Source organism: Carcharodon carcharias, chromosome 4, assembly GCF_017639515.1.
Source record: "Carcharodon carcharias isolate sCarCar2 chromosome 4, sCarCar2.pri, whole genome shotgun sequence".
In the NCBI taxonomy this organism is placed as follows: domain Eukaryota; kingdom Metazoa; phylum Chordata; class Chondrichthyes; order Lamniformes; family Lamnidae; genus Carcharodon; species Carcharodon carcharias.
The window spans coordinates 9,422,734-9,449,766 of NC_054470.1; the positions used below are offsets into that span (position 1 = coordinate 9,422,734).

The window sequence follows — 27,033 nt, forward strand, 5'->3', positions numbered from 1 at the left end:
TCCATTAAAATATATTCCATTTAGTCTTGCTAAACTCACTTATTTCTTATCAAACCTCTATTTCCTCTGCCTTCCAGACTCACTCACTGGCATTTTAACTTCTAACTCCATCTCGGCTTCTCTCCCCATGTGAACTACTTTTCAGGATCCCATTCCCCTGCCAATTTAGTTTTAATCCACCCCAACAGCATTAGCAACCTTTCCCGTGAGGATGTTTGTCCCGTTCCTATTCAGATATAACTTGTCCAATTTGTCCCACCTCCCCCAGAAATGGTGCCAATGCCCCAGGAATCTAAAGCCCTCCCTCTTGCACATCTCTCCAGCTACGCATTCATCTGTCCTATCCTTCTGTTCCTGTACTCATGACTGTAAGGCACCAGGAGTAATCCGGAAATGACTACCTTTGAAGTCCTGCTTTTCAATTTCCTACCTAACTCCCTAAAGTCTGCTTGCAGGACTTCATTTCTCTTTCCTATGTCATTGGTCCCAACATGGACCACGACCTCTGGTTGTTCACCCTCCCCCTTCAGAATGCCCTGCAGCCGTTCTGTAACATCCTTGACCCTGGCACTCGGGAGGCAACATACCATCCTGGAGCCATGTCTACAATTGCAGAAGCACCTGTCTACCCACCTCACTAATGAACCCCCTACCACTACTGCCCTTCCACACTTCTTCCTTCCCCAATGAGCAGCTGGACCACCCTCAGTACCATGGCATTTGGTCTGGTTGGCTTCCACAGAGGAACCATCGCACTCACCATTTTCCAAGGCTGAAAAATGGTTTGTGAGCAAGAGGCACTTGGCAGGGCTTCCCTCACTACCTGCCTGGTCCCCTTCTGCCTGGCAATCACCTATTCCCCCTGCTTGCACTTCCTTAAGCTGCAGGGTAACCACGTCCTGAAACATGCTATCCACGAACCCGTCAGCTTCATAAATGCACTGCAGTGTCCTCAGCTGCCATTCAAACTCCAAAACCCGGAGCTCGAGTTGCTCCAGTCAAAGGCACCTCCTGCACACATGGTCGTCCAGACCACCAGGAGCGTCTAGGATTTCCCACATAGCGCAGGATATACAAATCATGGGACTGAGCTCTCCAGACATATCTTAATTAAATAGAATATGGACCCTTGCTTTTATTTTACCCTTACTCCTACTTCGCTATAGACTAGATGCTTGACCTTCTAGATAGCCTTGGTCCTCTCGGTGCTGCTGACTGCCTGTCCCAGGGTCCTCCTCTCACACTCTCCTCTAGTTGCTGCTCACTGCCTGTCCCAGGGTCCTCCTCTCACACTCTCCTCTAGGTGCTGCTGACTGTCCCAGGGTCCTCCTCTCGCACTTTCCTCTAGTTGCTGCTCACTGCCTGTCCCAGGGTCCTCCTCTCGGTGCTGCTGACTGCCTGTCCTAGGGTCCTCCTCTCGCACTCTCCTCCTCATTTTAGTCGCTTCTCAGACTGCAGTTTATTACCACCATTCATGGAAATATTGGTTAGTTCCACTTTGGCCACTCGTTTACGTAGAAACATAGAATGGTTACAACACAGAAGGAAGCCATTCATATTTTTGTGTCTGTGCTGGCTCACTATGAGAGCAACTCAGCTTATCCCATTCCTCTGCCTTTTCCTCGGAGCCCCGCAAATCTTTTCTTTCAGATAATTATCACATTCATTTTGAAAGCCACGTTTGAATCTGCCTCCACCATACTCGGACAGTGCATTGCAGACCCTAACCACTCGCTGCGTAAAAATAAGTTTTCCTCATGTTGCCTCTGGCTCTTTTGCTAATCACCTTAAATCAATGTGCTCTTGTTCCTGGCCCTTCCACCAATGAGGTCAATTTCTCTCTATCTACTCTGTCCAAACCCCTCATGATTTCATTCTCAGGATGTCAGTATTGCTGGCAAAGCTGCCACCGGTGCACATCCTAGTTGCCCTGAGAAGGGGCTGGAGCATTTTTCTTGCAAGTGGTTTGATGCAACTGAGTGGCTTGCCGAGCTACTTCAAAAGGCAGTTAAGCCATCCAGGCAAAAATGGAATGTTTCCTTCCCTAAATGATATTAGCAGATTCGATGAGTTTTGAGAGAAAGAAACCAAAACCTTCAAGATCATTTGATACCAACTTTTGTTTCCAGATTTTAAAAAATGAATTCATATTCTCATCCTGGGATATGAGCTTGCATTCTGTGGTGTTTTAGTCCAATACTGTAGATTACTAGTCCAGTATCTGCGGTAGTACTATGCTTATTGAGCACGTTTCAACGTGAAGGTGAGTTGAACTGTCCCTTAAACCAATCTAAACTAAACATTGCCACAGAGCATTGCACAATGCAACACGATTTTTCTTTGGTTCTGAGAACTCTGTGCCATTGTCCATTGTGGTGCATTCTGTGATGTCGAGCACCACCAGGCTGTTCATGATCAGGGAGGGGGAGCTTATTTTGGCAGAGTTGAATAAGGGTTTGTTGCAGGTAGACAATACCCCATTAATTATCGTCATCCTATAGAACTTCCTTTGTTCCAAGAACTCTGAGGGGGGGTTTTTATATATTTTGACATCCTGCTGTTTCTGCAGATGAGGATATAACCTGCATGTACTAAAATGTTGATTACCTATATCTGGAAAAAGCAAACAGTTTAAAAACTTGGGGCTACTTCTCATTGTTGCGTAATGAGCTTTGTATTCAGTGAATTAATATGAGTTGACCTTCAGAAACACTGAAGATCATTGTATTGTCGTATGAGCACTGGTTTTGGTCATCTGACTTTCTGTCTGCAGCCTACTTATTCTACACGTAAAAGTCTTTAGCTTTTTCTCATGTCCTCAGGCTTATGAAATTTTCATCTCTTGATTAAACTAGGTTCAGGTCCTCTGCAAACAATTTATCTCACTAAACCAGTTCTAACCTCTTGTTTAGAAATGGCATACAGCTACATATGTTCTGTTTGGGAAAATATTATTGACAACAGTCACTGTTGTTGGTACTATTTGTTACAACAGTAAATGGGTGCAGTAATTGTTACTGACCTTGTAGAACTGGTGTTAACATCTGTTTTATTTGTCATTTTGAACATACACTGCTTATTCAAGGCACTCCCTCATTCATTCAATTTTTAAAAAAAGACAAATACTTTTATTAGTTTTTTGTTTTTCCCGAACATGATGACATGGCAAGACTATAGGACTGGCAGAAATAGCTCAGCGTTTTCCATAGATGAACCTGAATAATAACTGTAGAAGAGAGGTTGTTAGGGAAGTGTCACAGCCAAGCTTGGTTCTTTTTTAAAAGCTGGAAACTGTGGATGCTGAAAATCTGGAATTACTGAGCGGGTCAGGCAGCATCTGTGAGAGAAAAACTGAGTTTACGTTTCAGGTCTGTGACCTTTCATCAGAACTGGGAAGGGCTGGAAATGTAATAGGTTTGGTTCTTTTCTTGCCTGTTGTCCAAATATTTTCCAGCAAGGGCCTCTGCCTTCCTGTCAAAGCAAAATACGCTTGGCCTAAATAGCCAAGTGGTTATGGTACTGGGTTTGTAACCCCAAGATCAAAAGTTCAAATCTCACAATGGCAAACTATGAAACAATGTAACTTCATCTGTATAGGAACAGATGGAAACGTGTTTCTACTCGAAAGAGTTACAGTGGTTTCTTGAGCTTGGCCTGAATAGCCAAGTGGTTATGGTACTGGGTTGGTAAACCCAAGATCAAGAGTTCAAATCTCACAATGGCAAAAACTATGAAACTATGTAACTTCATCTGAAACAGATGGAAACGGGTTTGTACTCGAAAGAGTTACAGTGGTTTCTTGGGCTTGGCCTACATAGCCAAGTGGTTATGGTACTGGGTTTGTAACCCCAAGGATCAAGAGTTCAAATCTCACAATGGCAAACTATGAAACAATGTAACTCCTCAGGTGCTGTCAGACCTGATTATTTTCAGGCTTGGCCTAAATAGCCAAGTGGTTATGGTACTGGGCTTGTAAACCCAAGATCAAGAGTTCAAATCTGACAATGGCAAACTATGAAACAATTTAACTTCATCTGAAAACAGATGGAAACGTGTTTGTACTTGAAAGAGTTACAATTACCTACATCACAACCAAAAAGTACTTAAGGGGCTGTGAAGTATTTGCTTGGCTTAAATAGCCAAGTGGTTATGGTACTGGGTTTGTAACCCCAAGATCAAGAGTTCAAATCTCACAATGGCAAACTATGAAACAATGTAACTCCTCAGGTGCTGTCAGACCTGATTATTTTCAGGCTTGGCCTAAATAGCCAAGTGGTTATGGTACTGGGCTTGTAACCCTAAGATCAAGAGTTCAAATCTCACAATGGCAAACTATGAAACAATTTAACTTCATCTGAAAACAGATGGAAACGTGTTTGTACTCAAAAGAGTTACAGTGGTTTCTTTAGGAGACAATGAAGGGTGATAGGAAGGAGTAACACACCCAGAGAACTATGGATGACCAGGGAGATTCAGGTTACGATGAGAAGGAAAAGAGAGGCTTTTAGTAGGTGCAAGGGAAGCAAATCAGCGGAGGCATTAGTGGAGTACAGAAAGTGCAGGGTGGAGCTAAAAGCAATTAGGAGAGCAAAGAGGGGATATGAAAAAGCTCTGGCTGGTAAGAGTAGTGAAAATCCCAAGATATTATACAAGTATATCAATGGGAAGAGGATAACCAGGGAAAGAGTAGGGACCAAGGGGGCAATCTATGGGTGGAGCAGGAGACATCGCTAGAGTGTTGAATGAATACTTCACCCAAGAGAATGAGGATGAAGGTATCGAACTCTGGGAGAGAGACTGCGAAGCTCTTGAGCAAATTGATATAGGGAGTGACAAGGTATTGGAGGTGTTGGCAGGCTTAAAAGTGGACAAATCTCCAGGTCCAGATGATTTGTGTCCCAGACTGCTGAGGGAGGCAAGGGAGGAGATCGCAGGGCCCTGACCCAAATTTTTAATTCCTCTCTGGACACGGGGGCGGTGTCAGAGGACTGCAGGACAGCTAATGTGGTTCTGCTATTTAAGAAGGGTTGTAAAGATAAGCTGGGGAACTACAGGCCAGTGAATCTCACGTCAGTGGTAGGGAAACTATTGGGGAAAATTCTGAAGAAGAGAATCTATCACCATGGAGAGGCAAGGTTTGATCAGGGATAGACAGCATGGCTTTGTCAGAGGGAGGTCATGCCTAACAAATTTGATTGATTTTTTTGAGGAGGTGACCAGGTGTGTAGATGAGGGTAGTGCAGTTGATGTAGTTTATATGGATTTCAGCAAAGCCTTTGACAAGGTCCCATATGGGAGACTTATAAAGAAGGCAAATGCACATGGGATACAGGTTAATTTGATAAGGTGGATTCAAAATTGGCTTAGTTGTAGGAGACAGAGAGTGATGACAGAAGGATGCTTTAGTGACTGGAAGCCAGTGTCCAGTGGCATACCACAGAGATCTGTGCGGGGTCCCCTATTATTTGTCATTTATAATAACAACATAGATGACTCTGTTGGGGGTAGGATTAGTAAGTTTGTGGATGATACAAAGATCGGCCGGGTGGTTAACAATGAGGTTGAGTGTCTTGGGCTACAGGAAGATATAGACTGGGTGGTAAAATGGGCAGATAAGTGGCAGATGGAATTTAACCCTGAAAAGTGAGGTGATACACTTTTTGGAAGGAGTAATCTGGTAAGGAAGTATTCAATGAATGGCATAACACTAGGAAGTTCTGGCATGTGCATCCATAGATCTCTGAAGGCAGAGGGGCATATTAGTGGGGTGGTGAAAAAGGCATTTGTGACGCTTGACTTTATCAATCGAGGCATAGATTACAAAAGTAGGGAGGTCATGTTGGAGTTGTATAGAACCTTGGTGAGGCCACAGCTGGAGTACTGTGTGCAGTTCTGGTCACCACATTATTGGAAGGATGTGATTGCACTGGAGGGGGTGCAGCGGAGATTCACCAAGATGTTGCCTGGGATGAAACATTTAAGTTATGAAGAGAGGTTGGATAGACTTGGGTTGTTTTAGTTGGAGCAGAGAAGACTGAGGGGGTGACCTGATCGAGGTGTACAAGATTATGAAGGGCATGGACAGGGTGGATAGGGAGCAGCTGTTCCCCTTAGTTGAAGAGTCAGTCACGAGGGGACGTAAGTTCAAGGTGAGGGGCAGGAGGTTTAGGGAGGATGTGAGGAAAAACGTTTTTACCCAGAGGGTGGTGACGGCCTTGAATGCGCTGCCTGGGAGGATGGTGGAGGCGGGTTGCCTCACATCCTTTCAGAAGTACCTGGATGAGTACTTGGCACGTCATAACATTCAAGGCTCTGGGCCAAGTGCTGGTAAATGGGATTAGGTAGGTAGGTCAGGTGTTTCTCAAGTGTCGGTGCAGACTCGATGGGCCAAAGGGCCTCTTCTGCACTGTGAGATTCTGTGATTACTTTGAATAAGCCATAGAGATTATCTGGACCTCAAACATGCTACCAGGTGGATTCAGACCAATTTTTGATTCGCACTGCAAAGCAACTGTCAGCTTGACACCATCTCGATCTGGTTGTATTGCTAAACCTTACTGTGATGTGAAAAGTACCTTGCACTGACACAAATCATGCAGTCAAACTGCCCCATCACAATATTGGCAAAATGCAGTGCCTTTTGCTGATTGTTTGCTCACTCAAGGAGATATTTGTGCATCATAAGTGCTTTTTACACAATTTAAATTGCATACTTAATTGTGTTCTGTTCTAAATTAAGTTGGCAGTTTGTATGCTACTTTGTTCTTTATAATGAGATACTTCAAGCAGCTGATTTAGATTTCATCAGGTTATTTTTGATATTGCTTGGGTAGTACAAGAGCACAAAATATCGGAGAGTTTGCATCTTATTGTCCAGGCAAGCATGATTGCTGCTTTTAAATTCAAAATTATGTTTGTGCATGCACACACATGTGCTTATTGGCATGCTTTGCTAGGGCAGCAGAATAAATGTACAGTTTTTACGAGGTTTAATGTAAAACATTTGGTACAATTCAAATGTTGCGTGACTGAGGTATCAGGATATATCTGCCAAAATACAAATTGACAGCTGGTGGCTGCTAGACAATAAACATGAGCTTAGGTTTGTAAAAATGGTATGGCTTTCGTTATGATCCCTTTGGAGACCAACAAAACACAAGAATTCAATTTACCAAATGACCCCAATGAGAAACAAATGGGCGAGATTTCACTTTTATAACTCTCACAATTAAACCAAAATCATTGTAAATTAAACATGAATTAATAGGCAAATTGCAGTCAATATAAACTATAAATTGTACGCTTAATTGCAGATACAACAAAGGTAGATCTCACAGATTAATTAGGCAGTTCAGCCAACATATATCATACTAATCTCAGCCACAAAGTCCATCTGAAGTTTCTCAGGTAGATTTCCAGTTCTTTTTCTTCAAGGGTTTAGCCACTGATTCTCACCTGATTATAGCTCCCAACCAACCCGAGTTCCACTGGCATGGTCTTCACCAAAATGACACAGAACTACCTCAGCTTTGCTCAGGACTTAATAGTGTAGAGTCACGAGAATCACCTTTATTCAAAACCTCAGTAATAATCTTGTGCACTCTATGGCTGGTTCTCGTCAATCAGTTCCTTTTAAGAATAACAGAAACAGTGGCAGTAACCTTATTTTTCCATATCTCCCCTCCCAGATCCAGCCTTTGCGTTCATCTTCTTTCAACCGTGTCACAACTGCTCTCCCCTCGCAAAACCCGGTCATGGGCCTGTTTTCGCACCGGCTAGGCCACAAGGGCCTGTTTTATGCCCCACCCATGGGCCACCAGATCGTGGCTTCCCATTACTCCTCTGAGGCTGGGCCAACTCTGGAAGCAAAGTGCAGACCCCACCTCCCTCAGCACAGGGAACAATGACCCCACTATCACATAATTGCTGCTGGAACAATCTCCATACACAGGCTGCCCCTGCCCGAAACTGCGCTGGAGGTCCATAGTGCAGTCGCAAAGCCCGCACGTGCACCCCTGCCACCTCCAGCCGACAGACGAGCTGACTCCACAGACAATGGCACTGGACACCACTTTTCAACAGAATCTCTGCAGTTGAATGGATTCAAGGGTTGACAAACTAAATATGAAAGTGTCTGCTAAAGTATTTGCGAGGAATAATTCTTATGGGGCTGTACGTTTCATGTTAGTATTTGTGTAAATTCATATTTAAACTTCTCTGTCCACACAGTAGTAGGTAGGGTAGCTTTTAGAAGAATACACAGGGTAGTTTTAGACCATGGAAAGTGAAAAATATGGTAGAAAAATGGTTCCTAGCTCCTTCGTGTAAAGCTGGTAGAACAATGTTACCTACCATCTTATTAGGACCATGAAGGCCATCATGGCTGGGGTCAGCAAATTTGACAGTGAAACACTATTGTATTACTATGGACTTCAGTTTCAAATGAAAAGATGTTAAAGCATCATCGTTTTTCTAGCTTTGTAAGAATACACAACAGAAATGTTAGAGCTACTGCATCACATTTTTAGATGGCATTTATATTAAGCCTGTGGTGTTTTGGTTGCAATATCTCAAATCTTGAATAGCAAATTTTTATTTTTTAGATGTTTAAAGTAGTTGCAAATACAGTAATGTATGTAATTTTTTAATTCATTTATCAGATACAATCATCCCTGGTATGGCCAGCATTTATTGTCCATCCATAATTACCCTTGTAAAGGTGGTGATTTATTGCAGCCTGTGTGGTGAAGTATACCCATTGTGTTGGATACGGACGGAAAGTTCTAGGACCTTGACCCAAGAGAGATACATTTCCAGGTCAGCATGGTGTATGATTCAGAGGGGAGCTTGCTGGTGGTGTTTCCATGTGCTTGCTGCCCTTCTGCTTCAAGCTAGCCCTTGTGGGCTTGGGGGATGCTGTTGAAGAAATCTTAGCAAACTTCTGTAGTGTATCTTGTAGGTTGCATTGCAGTCGGTATAGAGTAAATAATGTCTGGTTTATTTGAAATGGCCTGGACTGTAAATTTGTTTGTGTAATTCACTGGTTAATGTTTGATAGTTAATGGAAATTTGCCTACATTTGAGGTATGAATTTGTTATGGTTAGAAGCTCTGGTCTAAAAATGAAAAGGGTCGACTCCTTTTGGAATCAAAAAATTGTGCACTGTCATACTGGATTAAATCTAGGGAGAGTAGGAATGCTCCATTAGAAGCACAGTATTTTGTAAAATGAAACTTGATGCAGCTGGAACCTTCTGGTAACTGGTAGTCTCTAGCAGCAGCTAGAAATTGTGATTGTGTTAACGCAAACTTGAAGATACCCAATGAGGAATGATGGCCCATATGAAGTGTTGCCTGAATGGTCAGGGTGATAATTAAAACTAGCTTTGCTTGGGAGAATTAAGTTATCCTCTTTGAAAAGAAGGATCTCTGAAAATCAATCAGAAGGCAACCTAAGAGCACTGTTTCCTTCCAACATGGAAGAGTCATAAGTATTTTTGTGATAGGATCTACTTCAAACCATGATCCTTCTCAAAGGGGTGAGATTGAACTGGTCCTTGGCAGTATGCTCCTCTTTTGTCAAAACAGAGTGGCACCTCCTTTTCGTGAAAGTCTGTTCTTTCTTGCAAGTGACAAGACACGTACATTACCCAGCTATGCAAAATCTCTAGCTCCTGTTGATCATGCAAGAAACAGTATTTTTGATAAAGCTAGTAGACCTCCTCTAGTACAAAATCAAAATACTATGGATGTTGGAAAACTGAAATAAAAACAGAAAATCTGGAAATGCTCAATAGGTCAGGCAGCATTTGTGGAAAGAGAGAGAAAGAGATGATGTTTTAGATCAACAACCTTTCATCAGACTGGAAAAGGTTGGAGATGTACCATTTTTAATAGGTACAGAGGCAAGGAAAGATGCTGCCTGACCTGAGTATTCTCACCATTTTGTCTTTTTATTTCACCTCTTCCCTTGTGTTGATTTCTGATTTGGAGGTTTCATACAGTAGGATTGCCAAGTGATAATGATTATACTTTTCAGCCATGGGATAGGGGTCAAGACCTGGTAGCGCTGTACTGGAGCCTTGTCATAGAGCAGTTTTTTGAATGGGGTCGAGGAGCAATTGGTTGTGGTGGAAGAGGTGTCCAGGAAGGTCCAGCATTCTGGAGGCGCTGAACAGAGAACTTCCAGGAACAATAGGTAGGGCCTGGAAATGGGATGTTGGGATCCCTACAAAAATTATTTATGCTATGAAATGCACATTTCTTGAATATTTACATTTGTTTAAAACCTTATTTTGATTCAGCTCTTGAGAGCGAGATAGCAAATGAAAATCTTTCTATAAAGCATTTTGAGTGATTTGGTTAATCAACATAGATAGGAATCCTTTTAAAAATTTCTCCATTGGATGTGGGCACTGCTAGCAAGACCAATATTTATAGTCCATCTCTAGTTGCCCTTGAGAAGGTGGTAGTGGTGAGCTGCCACTTTGAATTGCTGCAGTCCATGTGTACTATATTAGATATGTGATATATTTCCAAGTCAATATGTGTGGCTTGGAGAGGAACATGCAGGCGGTGGCCTTCCCATGCGTTTGCTGCTCTTGTCTTTCCAGGAAGTAGAGTTCAGGAGTTTAGGAGGCGCTTTTGAAGCCTTGGCGAGTTGTTGCAGTGTATATTGCGGGTGGTGCACATTGTGCCAGGGATGGAGACAGTAAATGTTAAAGAAAACTTAGATTTATATAGCACCTTTTGTAATCTCCGGGTGCCCCAAAAGTACTTTAAGGCCATTGAGGTGGTTAGTGGGGTGCCAGTCAATCAGGCTGTATTATCTTGGATGATGTCAAACTTCAAGTGTTGTTGGATTGGCACTCGTACAGGTAATTGGAGATTATTCCATCACACACCTCTGACTTGTACCTATCATGAGGTGGAAAGTCAGGTGAGGAGTCATTTGCCACAGAATACCTTGCCTCTCGTCTGCTCTTGTGGTTGCAATATTCGTGTGGCTGGTCTGGTTAAGTTTCTGCTCAGTGATGGTCCTAGGATGTTGATTGTAAGAGATTCAGCAATGGTATTGCAATAGATTGTCAAGGAAAGGTAGTTGGAATCTCATATTGGAGATTGTCATTGCCTGGCACTATTTTAATTTGAGTGATTATACAGGGAGCTTAGTTGTTAAATGTTAACAAAAGTATGACAAAAAAAAATTGTGACAACAGGAAGTGAAGTTTGTGGGCATGGATTGTATGAACTTTATGATCTTTTGTACACCTGATGCCCAATACGAACAAGATATCGTTGGCTCAGGTAATGCACTGAGCCATGACTTTCAGTGCCCTCAGCATAGTGGCATCTCATGGCACTTAAGAAGTCAAAACACTTAGACACCAACAGATATTGGTAAAGAAGGGACTGAAGGCTAAATTGGTGTGGAATCATCTGCAAACTTCTTTTATCTTACACCCTACATTTATGCCTAAAATATTGATAAATAGCACAAAAAAGGACTCCACTGGAAGTTTCCATTCACACACTGCCATAAAAACAAAAAAACTGCGGATGCTGCAAATCCAAAACAAAAACAGAATTACCTGGAAAAACTCAGCAGGTCTGGCAGCATCGGCGGAGAAGAAAAGAGTTGACGTTTCGAGTCCTCATGACACACACTGCCTGTTGACCATTATTCTTTGCTTCCTTTCAACTTCCTTCCAGATAGCCAATTTTGAGTCGAACTTACACTTGGATTCGTGCATTTTCTGATCAGTGAGATGCAAACAGACTGAATTAGAATAATAGAAGTAGAAGTGTAGATATTTACTGTGCTGTTTAACTTCATCAGAAGTCCTTCAAGGACTTTATTTAATCACTTCAAAAAAGGGGGATAAAGATAAGCCCAGCCATTACACAGGCCAGCTAATTTAGCCTCAATGGTGGGGAAACCTCTAGAAATTATAATTCAGGACAAAACTGTAGCCACTTGGGCGAATGTGGATAGATTAAGGAAAGCCAGAATGGTTTTGTTGAGGGCAAATCGTGTTTAGCTAACTAGTTGATGTTTTTTGATGAGTTAACAGAGGATTGATGAAAGTAATGCTGTTGATGTGGTGTACATGGAATTCCAAAAGGCATTTAATAAAGTGTCACTTAACAGATTTAAGTAAAGTTAGAGCTCAGAATAAAAGGGACAGGAGCAACATGGATATGAATTTAATAGACTGACAGGAAACAAAGAGTAGTGGTGCATGGTTATTTTTCAGATTAGGGGAAGGTTTATGGTGGAGCTCCCATGGGGTTGGTGTTAGGACCACTGCTCTTCCTGATATGGATTAATGACCTAGATCTTGGTCTTGCAGGGCATAATTTCAAAATTTGCAGATGATAAGCTTCTGTCCCATGAGGAGGATAATATAGAACTTCAAAAGGACATGGACAGGTTGATGGAATGAGTGGGGAAGTGGCAGATTAAATTTAATGCAGAGACCTGTGAAGTGATTTAATTTGGTAGGAAGAACATGGAGACAATATAAAATAAAGGTTACAATTCTGAAGAGGGTGCTGGACCAGAGGGACCTGGGTGTTTTTGTGCATAAATCATTGAAAATGGCAGGGCCTGTTGAGAGAACAGTTAATAAAGCAGATGGCATCCTGGGTTTTATCAAAAGAGGCATAGAGTAGAAAAGTGAGGAAGTTATTTTAAAACTGTATAAAATACTGGTTTGGCCTCAACTGTAATATTGCACCCAGTTCTGCACAGGACACTTCAGGAAGGATGTGAAGGCATTGGAGAGGGTGCAGAAAAGATTCAGGAAAATGGTTACAGGGATGAGGAACTTCAGTTATATAGAAAGATTGGGGAAGTTGGAACTGTTCTCCTTGGAAGAGACAAGGTTGACAGGTGATCTGCCGTGGTATTCGAAATTGAGGGGTCTGGGAAACAAATGCTGGTCTTGCCAGCGACTCCTACATATCGTGAAAGAAATAATGAAAGGAAAGAGTAGGTAGGGAGAAACTGTTCCCATTGGTGGAAGATGGAGAACCAGAGGACACAACTTATGGTCAAAAGCAAAATACTGCAGATGCTGGAAATCTGAAATAAAAAGAAAAAAAATGTTGGAAACACTCAGGTCAGGCAGCCTCTGTCGAGAGAAACAGAGCCAACGTTTCAAGTCGACTTAGCCTTTCATCACAATTGGATGATTGCTCTGATGAAAGGTAACTTCAACCTCTGTGTTGGCCCTGTTTCTTGCCACAGATGCTTCCTGACCTGTTTAGTGTTTCAACATTTTTTTATATATTGCACTATTTAACATCATTGGCAAAAAAAGCAATAGCGATATGAAGAAAAACTTCGACAATGGAATGCCAAGGGCTTTCCTCCACCCTTGGCTACTGGACACAGCAGACTTCTGCTAAAGTGGCTGGAGGCTTCCCTGGGGCTGTTTTACGTGGTCCTTTAGGTTCTGGAATGCATTGCCTGTGAGTCTTGTGGAGACAGAGTTGATTGAGGCTTTCAAAAGGGAATTGGATCATTATCTGAGAAGGAAAAAATTGCATTTCTATTGGTAAAAGATGAGAGTGACATGAGATGAATTGCTCTGTTAAAGGGCCAGTGCAGACACGCTGGCCAAATGATGACCTATTGTGCTGTAACCAACCTGTGATTCATTCTAAGTTGTTGAGTGGTGTCATGAAACTAACATTTTTCCATTATACAAATATGGTTTATTGTGAAGTAGGTTTATGGGTGTGTATAGATGGTTGTGTCTGTGTGATTAAATTGAATTAGAGTCAGCTAGACTGTAAGCTTAAAAATTATCAAAAGAAGTTGGGGTAAAAGGCATTTGAAATGCTAATGAGTAAACATGGATGAGGTCTTAGTAAATGGGGTGTGAAGGAAATTTGCAGTTTTAGATACGTGAAGGGGTTGTTAGATTTCAAAAGGATGATAGGATGTTTGCAACTAACAAGATAAGCAATGCCAAGCAGTGTGTTTATTTTTCCCAAAGGTACTGACCATATTGGCAACACAAAAGATTTTTATATTATGGGGAAAATTTCCAAAGACATATAGAACAATGGAATTTACAGATTAGAGAGAGAGAAACATACATAAAGAGAATGAAAGGCTATGTTGTGGGGCCATGTAATATCTAAAGGACCATGTAAAACAACCCTGGGAAAGCCTACAGCCACTTTAGCAGAAGTCTGTGTGTCCAGTAACCAAGGGTGGGGGAAAGCTGTTGGCATTCAACTGTCGAGTGGATGCTGTGATAAACTTGTTGGCTTACTGCTTAAATTTAAAATCTACTTTGGACTGTGGCCTTAAAGGGGATGTGGTTGGGAGTCAGGCTAATTAGGAATTTGGGGAGTTGTTATTCTATTGAGTAACTGCAATGTGCTTGAAATCTTTTCTCTTGTTAATAAATGTTTTCATTTAGCTTTCAAAATCTCTAAAGGTGTTGGTGACTCATTACTTCTGATTTCAGTGCACAAATCTTCTTGTAATAAATACAAATGGTTGTGATAGTGTGGCCAAGTTTCCTTTGTGGATTTGGACTGCCTGGCACACATCCCCTGCCACACTGTAACAAGTAGGGCATGAGCACTAAATTTATTAGAAGAACCCCAATGTCTTCACTTTTCCCCAAACCCTTTTTTCTCCTTTTTCCTGAAGGTAGTGATTCCTTTTGGGGAAGTTACATGGTGGAAGTGGAACTCTAGCATTACTTCATATTTGGCAGCATTGGCGGAGAAGAAAAGAGTTGACTTTTCAAGTCCGCATGACCCTTCCACAGAACTGAGCGAATATAAGGAGAGGTGTGAAATATAAGTTGGGTGGGGGGGTGGGGAGAGAAGTTGGGGGTGGGTGTGGTTGTAGGGACAAGCAAGCAGTGATAGGAGCAAATAATCAAAAGATGTCACAGACAAAAGAACACATTTCAGCACAGAAAGATGCCATTTGGCTCGTCTTTCTTGTTCTATTTCTAAGCCTATTATCCTAGCCCTATTTAGTTTTTTTTTTCTGCTGTATCCTTCTGTATTTTTTAGTGAAATGTTTATCTAATTTTCTCAAGTATAATGTTCACTTAGCTTCATTAGTAATTTGTAGAGATGTATTCTGGGGTGGAATTTCTACAGTTGCCTAACTAATTTTTGAAATATGATCTCATTGCAGTCTGTGTTTTAACTGTTGTAAACATTTTGAATAAGTTAATGTAAAGCTCAGTTGGTACTTGCAGAGTAAATAGTGTTTTCTAGTAGTGAAGAATAGGATGTCTCTTGTATTACCACTAATATCTTTTTTCTGTCATTTTTTGACTTTTTAAGAGATTTAATAATGAAATTTATCTTACAGTCATCAGTAAAGTCTGTGTATTGCTGAAAAAAAAAGATATGTTGAAGCTTTTCATCTTGCACTCATCAGGACACTGCAAGAATACCAATATAAGGGGAAAGCAACCATTTATACTGAATGAGAAGGGAGTGCTGATCTGGTGGAGGTGTTGCCATAGAGAATGCACCAGTGATGGTGACAGAGTTAACTGCCAAGCATTGTTTGAAATTTAAATCAGGTAGCTTGACCTTGATTGGTCAAGGCATTGCCCTGAGGAATGAGTCAGCGAATGGCTGCCATTTATTTTGTTTAGCAGAAACAGGCACAATGTGTGCACATGTTCTTTCTGTCCGCAAAGAACAGCACCCTGTGTATTAATATATGTAGCTTCCAATGCACTCAAATGTGCCACACTGCGAGCCCGACTTACAATGTTAAGTTGGCTGTCAGCGTAATTCTTAGCACACTGAGGATTATTTGGCAAATTTTGTCCAATCGTGGAATCTCATCTAATATTGGATGGTGTGTTTTGGGTTTTTCAAGCACGGACTGGTTGGGTATGGTCTGTACCATGCGAAAAGCGGCTGGGACATGCTGTTTGATACAATTCACCCGACTTTGGGACGTACGGCCTACATAGCTAGCATTGCACTGGCACTGAAATTCATATGCCACATTACTCATTTGTGTGATAGGCAGAAAGTCTTTTCGGCTTGATGGCAACATCCCATTCGTGGCGAATACTGCTCATGTTGCTACTGCATAGTAGCAGCGTGAAACAACTAACTTCACCTGTAGCTCAAATTTTTGAGATACCTTGCCCTTTTGGGGTAATCCGAGGGCTCTTTTCAGGGCTAAAAGTTTCAGCCTTAGGCCCATTCATGAGTTTGTGTGACATGCAGTGTGACATGATCAGATCAGGGTAGCCATTGTCCTGCAGGATGCCTTTGATGTGCCCTATTTCAGCATCAAGCTTGCTTGGTGAGCAAGTGGCCCAGGCCCTATTTACAAGGCAAAAACAGAATTACCTGGAAAAACTCAGCAGGTCTGGCAGCATCGGCGGAGAAGAAAAGAGTTGACGTTTCGAGTCCTCATGACCCTTCGACAGAACTAGTTCTGAGGACTCGAAACGTCAACTCTTTTCTTCTCCGCCGATGCTGCCAGACCTGCTGAGTTTTTCCAGGTAATTCTGTTTTTGTTTTGGATTTCCAGCATCCGCAGTTTTTTTTGTTTTTATACCTATTTACAAGGTTGCTGATAAGACCAACCTTATAGTGTGTGGAACTATGAGAATTCCAACGTATATATTGACCAGTGAAGGTAGACTTGCAGTAGAATATGGTGGAGAACCCCCAGCAGATTTCTCAACTAGTATGTCAGAGAAGGGGAGTTTAAATCTGCATAATTTCCTTACATTTCTCAATGGGCTCCATCCTGTACTCAAATTCACCTTTGCAATTCAGCAGTCAAATTAACTTCCCTTCCTTGATGGCAGCATTACTCAAGTTCTGTACTACAGCAGTAGCCTGGTTTAAACTTAACATGAGACTCTCAGTTCCATAAAATTTTAATAAGGCATTGTTGTACTCTTGGGATTCAGACAAACCAGTTTAATCGCAAGTTTATGCAAGTTTTGCTGCAAAATAATTCATTATTGACTCCATTCACAATAATCTATAACAACTTTAACAGAGCAAAACCTCCCACAGTGCTTCACAGGAGAATAACCAAGCAACAAAATTGACAGCAAGCCAAAGCAGAAATTACTACAGGCAAACAGGTGACCCAGTTAGGTTTTGAGAATCATTTTGAAGGAAGAGAGAGAGGCAGAGAGGTTAAGGGATATTGAAATTCATTTTTAAATATGTACATTGAAACTTGCATTCCTTTATTAATAGATTTAGAAATTTTATTTTTTCTAGATATCACACTTACCCATTCATTAGAGGTTTATATTTTGACTGCAGATAATTATACCAGACATTTATAATTCCAGTTATAACCTGTTCTCTTTAACATGTTTTTAAAATGCTTTAGATGTATGATGTCAACCTATTGACTGGTCTCTATCCTGTCCATTTAGAGAAACAGCAGTTAATTATTGTTTTAAAGAATGCTTGATCAAGATTGTATTTTGAAATATACATTTACAAGTCTGTACAGAGATATTTTTAGAAACCTGTAACTAGCTTAATGAATGCTATTCAACCACTCAGCCATTACATATTCATTTCTTGTGTAATTTCGACTCGGATTAACTTAACAATGACTTTATTTTCCCACTCGTGTCTTCTAAAGGAATTTGCTTTCACTGAGTCTTTTCAGGAGGCTGTCCATTGGCTCACTTAACTACATTGTTCACTGTTCTACAAAACAATACAGATCAGAAAAGTTTATAGTTCAACACCAGTATTAACAGACTTCAGCTGCAGTTGTGGGAATTACTAGGTAACATTGTCATTATTAAGGTGTGGGTGTTACTGGCAAGGCTAACATTTATTATCCATCCCTGGGTTGCCATGATTGTACTTTGACTCACTAGGCCATTTCAGTGAGCAGTTGAAACTTGGCCTGCATTGAGTGACCCATTTCTGTTGAAGTTATTACTTTAACCGTAATGTTGCTTTCATGTGAAATATTTAGTGTATAGACTTAAATTTGATTCACTTGTGCTATTACCTTTCTAATTAGTTTTCACATAGATAACTATTAGTTTTTTCATATGATACCAACTGGAACAGTGTTGTTTCAGATTTTCTTTTAGTGTTTTTGCAGGAAATCAGATCAGTAATTTTAACAAACTCCCTCAGTTTCAGGGTAAGTTTTGGATAATTCTTAAGGATGAAGTTTGGTCAAGTTTGTGGAGCCCTTTGGTTTCAGGCAAGTTTATCATTGTCAGTTATCACTCAGTTTCACGGGTAAGTGATATAGTGAGCAATGAATGACCAGCCAAAAGCAAAAGATCTCCATTAACTGGATGAAATTTGGCTGATTTAGAGATCCTATGTTCATGTAACCCCCACATCACCTAAGTCCTGTGCTGTCTAATAATAGTTCCTGAGTTCTGAAAATTGACCCTGAAGATGTTTGGAAAAGGTAGGCGAGGAATTCCATAACTTGAGATCCTGGGGAGAAAAATGAGTGAGAGAGAGAATTGATTTCAACACCATGAATATTGATCCATCTGAAAAAGTAAATCATCTTCAATATACCTGGTTTATCTTGGATTAATAAGAGTTCTTAGCCGGTCTCAACCATTTTTTAACTATGATCAAGGGGTCATCTTCAAGTTTGACTTGGAAATTGAGCGATTCTTTTTGAATGCCCTGTGATTTACATTTTTGATGTGTCGTGGAAGAACCAGTAATGCTGGAAATGACCCGCTTCACACCTTTCTTTAAAATAAAAATTAAAGAGACCTGGCTTGAAGCATAAACATAGGAAGAAATTGTGCATTCTTTGCCCGGATAACAGGTATCTGCTTAGGTTATTTAACCCCTAAAATGGTTTGGTTGTTTATGATGCTCTGCCATATATTGAATCTTTTAAAGGAATGGATGCCCTGGTGGAATTAAGGTTTATTTGAAGTGGTTCAGTAAATGGCACCAAAAGAAAGGCCCACAGATATGATGTAATATAAATCAACTGGCCATACAGGTATGTGTAAGGTGGCATATTTTAGTAAGAGAAATAGAGGTCACATAACTCTTTGGAAAATGAGAGCCTAAATGGGGTAGAGGAGCTAAGGAATAAAGAAGTATAGATTCACGTAAAAAGTAGCAACACAGCTTAACAGGCAAACAAACCTTAATGCAAAAAAATTGCTTGGTTTCATTTCTAGAAGAATAGAACTGAAAAACAGAAGTGACGTTAGACTTGTAGAGAGCTTTGGTTAAACCACATTTAGAGTACTGTGCACAATTCTCGTTGCGATATTGAAAAAAGCGTATGGAGGCACTGAAGGTACAAAAACTTGTTACAAGAATGATATCACAACTAAGAGGTTATAACTATCAGGAAAGACTGAAGAGGTGAGGGCTCTTTACTCCAGCAAGTATAAGGCTAAGAGGTGAGCAAATCGAGATCTATAAAATTATGAAGGGTTTTGATAGGATAGACATAGAGGTGTTTTCTCTTATCGGGGTGTCTATTGCTAGGGGTTATAGATATAAGATCGTCAGTAGGGAATTCAGGGGAAACTTCTATGCCATAAATAGAGGCATAGACTTCAAAATCAAGGAAGTTATGGATCTTTATAAAACACTTTCAGCTGGAGTATTGTTTCCAATTCTGGGTGCTGCACTTTGGTAAGGTTTTAGAGAAGGTGCAGCAAAGGTTTGCAAAAATGATTCCAGGGATGAGAAGCTGGGAGCTCCTTGAAGAAGAGACAGTTCAGAGGAGATTTGGAAGAGATGCTAAATTATGAGGTGTCTAGACAGAGTAGCTGTAGAGAAACTGTTCCCGTTGGCACTACAAAGTCTCAAAAAAGGAATGAAATTGGAGGGGCCGCCTGGCATCGACCTTGGCACCGGTATCGACAATGACAAACTCAGCACTGTCAATCCTGTAAAGTCCTCCTTACTTACACCTGGGGGCTAGTGCCAAAATTGGGAGCGCTGTCTCACAGACTAGTCAAGCAACAGTCTGACGTAGTCATCATCACGGAATCATATCTTATAGATAATGTCCCAGACACCATCATCCCTGGGGGTGTCTTGTCCCACTGGCAGGACAGACTCAGCAGAGGTGGTGACACAGTGGTATACAGTCAGGTGGGAGTTGCCCTGCGAGTCCTCAAGATTGGCCCCGGACCCCATGAAGACTTATTTCATCCGGCCGAACATGGGCAAGGAAACATCCTGCTGATTACCACACAGCGCCAGCCCTGGGCTGATGAATCAGCACTCCTCCATGTTGAACACCACTTGGAGGAAGCACTGAGGGTGACAAGGACAGAACGTGTTCTGGATGGGGGACTTCAATATCCATCACCAAGAGTGGCTCAGTTAACACCACAATTGACTGAGCTGGCCAAGTCCTAAATGACATAGCTGCTGGGTTTGCAGCAGGGCGAGGGAACCAACAAGAGGGTAAAACATACTTGACCTCATCCTCACCAGCTGCCTGCCGCAGTGCATCTGTCCATGACAGTATCAGCAGGAGTGACCACTGCACAGCCGTTGTGGAGACAAAGTCCCACCTTCACATTGAGGATACCCTCCATCGTGTTGTGTAGCACGATATATTTCGAACAGATCTAGCAATTTGAGGCTGGGCATCCATGAGACGCTGTGGGACATCAGCAGCAGCAGAACTGTACTCGAACACAATCTGTACCTCATGGCCCAGCATATCCCCCACTCTACCATTACCATCAAGCCAGGGGATCAACCCTGGTTCAATGAAGAGTGCAGGAAGGCATGCCAGGAGCAGCACAGCCATACCGAAAAATGAGGTGTCAACCTGGTGAAGCAATAGCAAAGGACTATTTGCATGCCAAACAGCATAAGCAACAAGATATAGACAGAGCTAAGCAATCCCACAAGCAACGGATCAGATCTAAGCTCTGCAGTCCTGCCACATCCATCCAGGAGTGGTGGTGCAATTAAACAACTCACTGGAGGAGGCGGCTCCACAAATATCCCCATCCTCAATGATGGGGGAGTCCAGCACATCAGTGCAAAAGATAAGGCTGAAGCATTTGCTACAATCTTCAACCAGAAGTGTCAGTGATTGATCTATCTCGGCCTCCTCTGGAAGTTCCCAGCATCACAGCCAATTCAATTAATTCCACATGATATCAAGGAATGGCTGAAGGCACTGGACAGTTTTTCTCATTCATTCATAAGATGTGGGCTTCACTGGCTGGGCCAGCATTTATCCCCAATACCTAGTTAGTTGCCCTTGAAGGTGGTGATGAGCTGCCTTCTTAAACTGCTGCAGTCCATGTGGTGTGGATATACCCCCAGTGGTGTTAGGAAGGGCACTCTTGGATCTTGATCCAGCGGCAATGAAGGAATGACGATATATTTCCAATTCAGGATGGAGAGTGATTTTGAGGGGAACTTCCAGGTGATGGTGTTCCAATCCATCTGCCCTTGTCCTTCGAGATGGTTGTGGGTTTGGAAGGTGCTGTCTAAGGAGCCTTTGTGAGTTCCTGCAGAGCATGCAGATACAACAAGTAATTAAGTAATTAGGAAAACTAATAGGATGTTATCATTTATTGTGAGGGGAATTAAATACAAAGTAGGGAGATTGTGCTTCAGTCATATAGGGCACTGGTGAGACCACATCTTGAGTATTGTGTACAATCTTGGCCTCCTTATTTAAGGATGGATGTAAATGCATTGGAAACAGTTCAGAGTAGGCTTACTAGATGAATACCTGTAGGCCATTTGGCCCTTAAAACCTGCTCCGCCATTAGACAAGATCATGGTTGATGTAGCTGATCCACTTTCTTATCTGCCTCTCATGACCCTTGACTCCTTTGTCTATCGAAAATTTAGCTTTGTCCTGAATAAATTCAATGACCCAGCCTTCTATGCTGAAGACCTCCGAAAGAAAAAAATTGTCATCTCTGTCTTAAAATGTGTCCCCTAGTTCTAGTCTCTCTAACAAAGCTAAACATCCTTTCAGCATCCACCATCAAGTCCCCTCAGGATCTTATATTTTTCAGTAAGAACACCTCTCATTCTTCTAAACCCCAAAGGGTACAGGTCCAATCTATTCAGCCTTTAAGTCTTTCATCCCAGGAATGAGTTGAGTGAACCTTCTCTGTACTGCGAATGTAATTATATCCTTTTCAGAGAAGGAGACCAAACTGTACACAATACTCCAGATGTGGCCTCACCAATGCCCTGTACAGCCACAGTAAAACTTCCTTACATTTATATTCCATTCCCCTTACAATGAACATTCCATATGCCTTTCTAACCACTTTCTGTATCACGTACTTACTTTTTGTAATTAACGTTCCAGGGTACCCAGACCTCTGTACTGCCGAGCTCTGCAATCTCTCTATTTAAATAGTATACTGCTTTTTTATTCTCCCTGTCAAAGTGGACAAATTCACATTTTCCTACATTTATACTCCATCTGCAAAATTTTTGCCCACTTATTTAACCTGTTTATATCTCTTTAGAGACCCTCTACTTCCTCTTGCAACTTACTTTTGTACCTATATGTCAATAGCAAATTTAGTCATTCAGTCCCTTCATCCAAATTGTTGATATAGATTGTTAATAGTTGAGGACACAGCACTGACCGCTGTGGCATTCTACTAGTTACGGCTTGCCAACCCATGTATCCCTACTCTCTGCTTCCTGTTAGGTAACCAATCCTTTATCCATGCTAATACGCTACCATTTTCTCTTATCTTGTAAAGTAATCTGTGATGTGGCACCGGATCAAATGCCTTTTGGAAATCCAAGTACATCACATCTACAGGTTTCCTTCTATCCACCTTTCTTGTTACTTCCTCAGAAAATTCTAATAAATTAGTTAAACACAATTTCCCTTTCACAAACCCAGGTTGACTGTACCTGATGTCATTATGATTTTCTAAGAATCCTGCTGTAACCTCCTTAATAATGGATTCTAGCAATTTCCCAGTGACAGATATTAGGCTAACTGGCCTGTAGTTTCCTGCTTCCTGTCTCACTCCCTTCTTGAATAAAGCTGTTACCATCAGCTATTTTCCAATCCGCTTTCAGAATCTAACAAATTTTGGAAGATTATAACCAGTGCATCTACTATGTCTGCAGCCACTTCTTTTAAGACCCGAGGATGCAAGCCATCTGGTCCTGGAGACTTTGTCAACCTTCAGGTCTAATGGTTTTCCCAGCACCTTTTACCTAGTGATGGTGATTGTCTTAAGTTCCTCTCTCCCATTCACCTTTTGATTTTCAAGTATCTTTGGAAAGTTTTCTAAGCCTTCTACTGTGAAGACAGGCACAAAATGCTTGTTCCACGCCTCCACTATTTTCCTGGTTTTCCATTATCAATTCTCCAGAAACTCTAGAGGACCAATACTAGCTTTAGTTACTCTTTTCCTATTTAAATACTTGAAGAGTCATACGGACTCAATGTTAACTCTATTTCTCTCTTCACAGATGCTGCTAGACCTGCTTAGTTTTTTCAGCATTTTCTGTTTTTGTTTCTTGCAGAAACATATTGCTAGCTTTCTCACATGCCCTTCTTTCTCCCTCTTTGTTATCTTTTTCATCATTCTTCACTGGTTCTTAAAATCTGACCAACCTTCTGACCCACTACTAATCTTTGCAGATTTGTACAGTGTTTCTTTCAATTTGATACAGTCCTTAACTTTTTTCAGCCACAGATAATGCAACCTTCTCAAAGAGCCTTTCTTACTGGGATGAATCTTTGCTAAGTGTTATTAAGTATCTCCTCAAAAGTTTGCCTATTGTCCTGCCTTTCAACCTAGTTTCCCAATTCCCTTTAGCTAGCTCTGCTTTCACACCCTTATAATTTTATTCAGGTTTAAAACAGTAGTCTTAGACCCAAGCTTCAACCCTTTAAACTGAACATGAAATTCTAACATATAATGATCGTTGTCATCTAGAGGCTTTACCAAGAAGTTACTGATTAATTCTGTCTCATTGCCAGGCCTAGAACAGCCTGCTGCTTGGTTGGCTCTAGAATGTACTGCTCTAAGAAATTGTCCTGTAAATACTTTATTACTCTTTGAATTCATTTTCCAGGTTACCTTTGCCAATCTGATTCACCCAATCTACATGTAGATTAAAGTCACTCATGATTATTGCGGTAGCTTTCTTACGCACTCCATTTATTTTTTTCCTGTATACTCTGTCCTACAGCTGGCCTCAGTCATGGTAACCATGAAACCATTGTCAATTGTTGTAAAAACCCACCTGGTTCACTTAGATCCTTTAGGGAAGGAAAGCTGCTGCCCATAACCTGGTCTGGCCTACATGTGACTCCAGACCCACAGCAATATGGTTGACTCTTAACTGCCCACGAAAATGGTGTGGCAAGCTCAGTTCAAGGGCATTTAGGGATGAGAAACAAATGCTGGCCTTGCCTGTGACACTCACATCCCTTGGAAGAGAATGAAAAGCAAACAGTGTAACTACTGTTAGAGGGCCTATAAACTACTCCCACAAGTGACTTCTTATCATTCCTATTTCTTTGCACAAACTGATTCTACACCCTGCTATTTTGAGCTAATGTCATCTCTCACATCTGTACTAATGATATCCTTAATTAGCAGAGTTAGCCCACCACCTTTTCCTAGCTTGCTGTTTTTTTCAAAATGTCAAATACCCTTCAATATTCAGGTCCCAGCCTTCAGTTTGGAAAGAATTCATAAAGCTTTTTTTTGTAGTAAAATTTGTAGGAAAAATTGTCCTTTATCAACAAAAGAATTGATAGTTAAGTGTTCAGCTGGATTGCTAACCCTGTGTAAAGGGCAGGTTATTAGACCGAAAAATGCCACACTTGTCAGTTTTATTAAATGAAGAAACATGACTGGACATCTGAATAGAGTTCATAGTCCATATTATTTGTCATTCCCCACAATAGTTTATCCTCCCAAAGAAGTGTAATGACCTTAAATTGAGCCTTCGCACCATACCAAAATGATGGGAACTTCAGGAAAGGAAAGGAATCTACACATGTGAATTCTCAGCATTCTAAAAAACGCAACTCCACATTTTCTTAAAACCCTAAGACAATGATTCATGATGAAAATTTGTTTTGTTCCCCTTTTGTACTGTGCATTTTGTTAAAATTGCCTCCAAAGCTATGATTTATTATTACAAAATAGTAATTTGCTTGCAGGTAAATTTTAAGCTATCCTAGCCCAGCTAATATTTTGAACAAACTGAAAAGGCTTTTATGGTAGTCTGTTGTTTTGGGCATTATTTATCATGTATTTTGAAAGAATTTCATAGCTTCACTACACCACAACACTAATTGTTAGAGTATAACTGCAGTGCAGTTAACTTAATTTCTGTTCCCTGTTGTAAATTGGGGCCTTCTGGCTCAGAGGACATTAGTGACACCCCAGCTAATCTCCTTCACTCTTTAAGGCTTTGCTCCATTCCCCCATTTAGTGGCTTGACGTTTCTTTATTTTGGAGCAGTATCTGCAGAAGTTATGAATACACTATTTTAATAGATAAACACCTGTCTATTTAACAAATTACTGATATTCAAAATTAGTACATTTTCAAAATACATACTTAAATCTACAGGGTAAATTGTTGCCTTGACTTCTGTTTAATGGCTAGCTAGGCACCTTTTTTAAAGAGAACATAAATTTGCAAACTAATTGAAGCTAAAATGTGAGATTTTATAAAACATTATAAAAGATTTTTTTAGTTAAGTATACCAAATCAGGACCAGGATTTCTATTGGAACTGTGTTTTGGCTTGTTGCCTCTGACAGCAGTATATTAAGTAGAGAGAGAAGGCCCTACCTGCTGGCCATGTAATTGTGGCACTCTGTGCTGGTACATATCACACTAGCCTGTCACAGCAGCACTTCCAAGGATTATTGTTTGTGGAACGATGAGCATCAAAGTAATTTGTGTGTAACTCCCATCAAGATATTTGTGAAATAGTTGGTGCCATGCACACAATCTTTAAGTTTAATCAATTATAGTGCTTAAAGCAATACAGATATATCAGAATTTGAATTCCTATTTGTATTGCAGAAATAACCTATGTTAAGTGTATTTAAACTTAATTAATTTTGTTGATACTAACCATTTCTTTATTTTAATATCTCACTAGGCCTATGCTTCAGGGTGTGATATTGTGATTTTAGCCAGCGATTTTGAAAGACTTCAAATTATTCCTGGGGCCAAACATGGAAATATCCAAGTTGGATGTGTGGATTGCTCCATGCAGCAGGGAAAGGTATGTCAAATTGCTTCTAAGTGTTTTAAATGCTCCAGTGCTTGGCAACATATGTCACATTATCATTGCCAATGGTCAACTGTTGTCAGAGCTCCCAAGACTGTCCTTCACGCTGAATTCTTGTATGTTTTGGGCTGTTCATAGTTCTCTTTCATTAACTGTTTAGACACTGTGACTGCACCATAGCTTCCAATGCGTAGGAAAAGAAAGATGCCATTCAGCTCCTCGAGCCTAATTGAAACATAGAAACCAGGAGCAGGCCATTCAGCCTTCGAGTCTGCTCCACCATTCATTATGATCATGGCTGATCATCCAACTCAATAGCCTGCTCCCACTTTCTCCCCATACCCTTTGATCCCTTTCGCCCCCAAGAGCTATATCTAACTCCTTGAAAGCATTCAATGTTTTGGCCTCAACTATTTTCTGTGGTAACGAATTCCATAGGCTCACCACTCTCTGGGTGAAGAAATTTCTCCTCATCTCAGTCCTAAATGGTCTACCCCATATCCTCAGACCGTGACCCCTGGTTCTGAACTCCCCCACCATTGGGAACATCCTTCCTGCATCTATCCTGCCTAGTCCTGTTAGAATTTTACAGGTTCCTATGAGATCCCCCCCCTCATTCTTCTGAACGCCAGCGAATATAATCTGAATCGACTCAATCTCTCCTCATATGTCAGTCCCGCCATCCCAGGAATCAGTCGGGTAAACTGTCTCTGCACTCCCTCTACAGCAAGTACATCCTTCCTCAGATAAGGAGACCAAAACTGCACACAATATTCCAGATGTGGTCTCACCAA

The 27,033-nt window shown here is 41.1% G+C and overlaps 1 protein-coding gene across 4 annotated transcripts in view; it reads left to right on the top strand.

Moving 5' to 3' along the window:
• Window positions 1-27,033, top strand: part of LOC121277398 (dmX-like protein 1) — a 258,411-nt gene that overhangs the window by 15,487 nt on the left and 215,891 nt on the right. For all 4 annotated transcript variants that reach the window (XM_041186812.1, XM_041186814.1, XM_041186813.1 and 1 more), the window contains exon 2: window positions 26,108-26,233. In XM_041186812.1, the coding sequence (XP_041042746.1) occupies window positions 26,108-26,233 (126 nt within the window). The remainder of the gene's footprint in view (window positions 1-26,107; window positions 26,234-27,033) is intronic.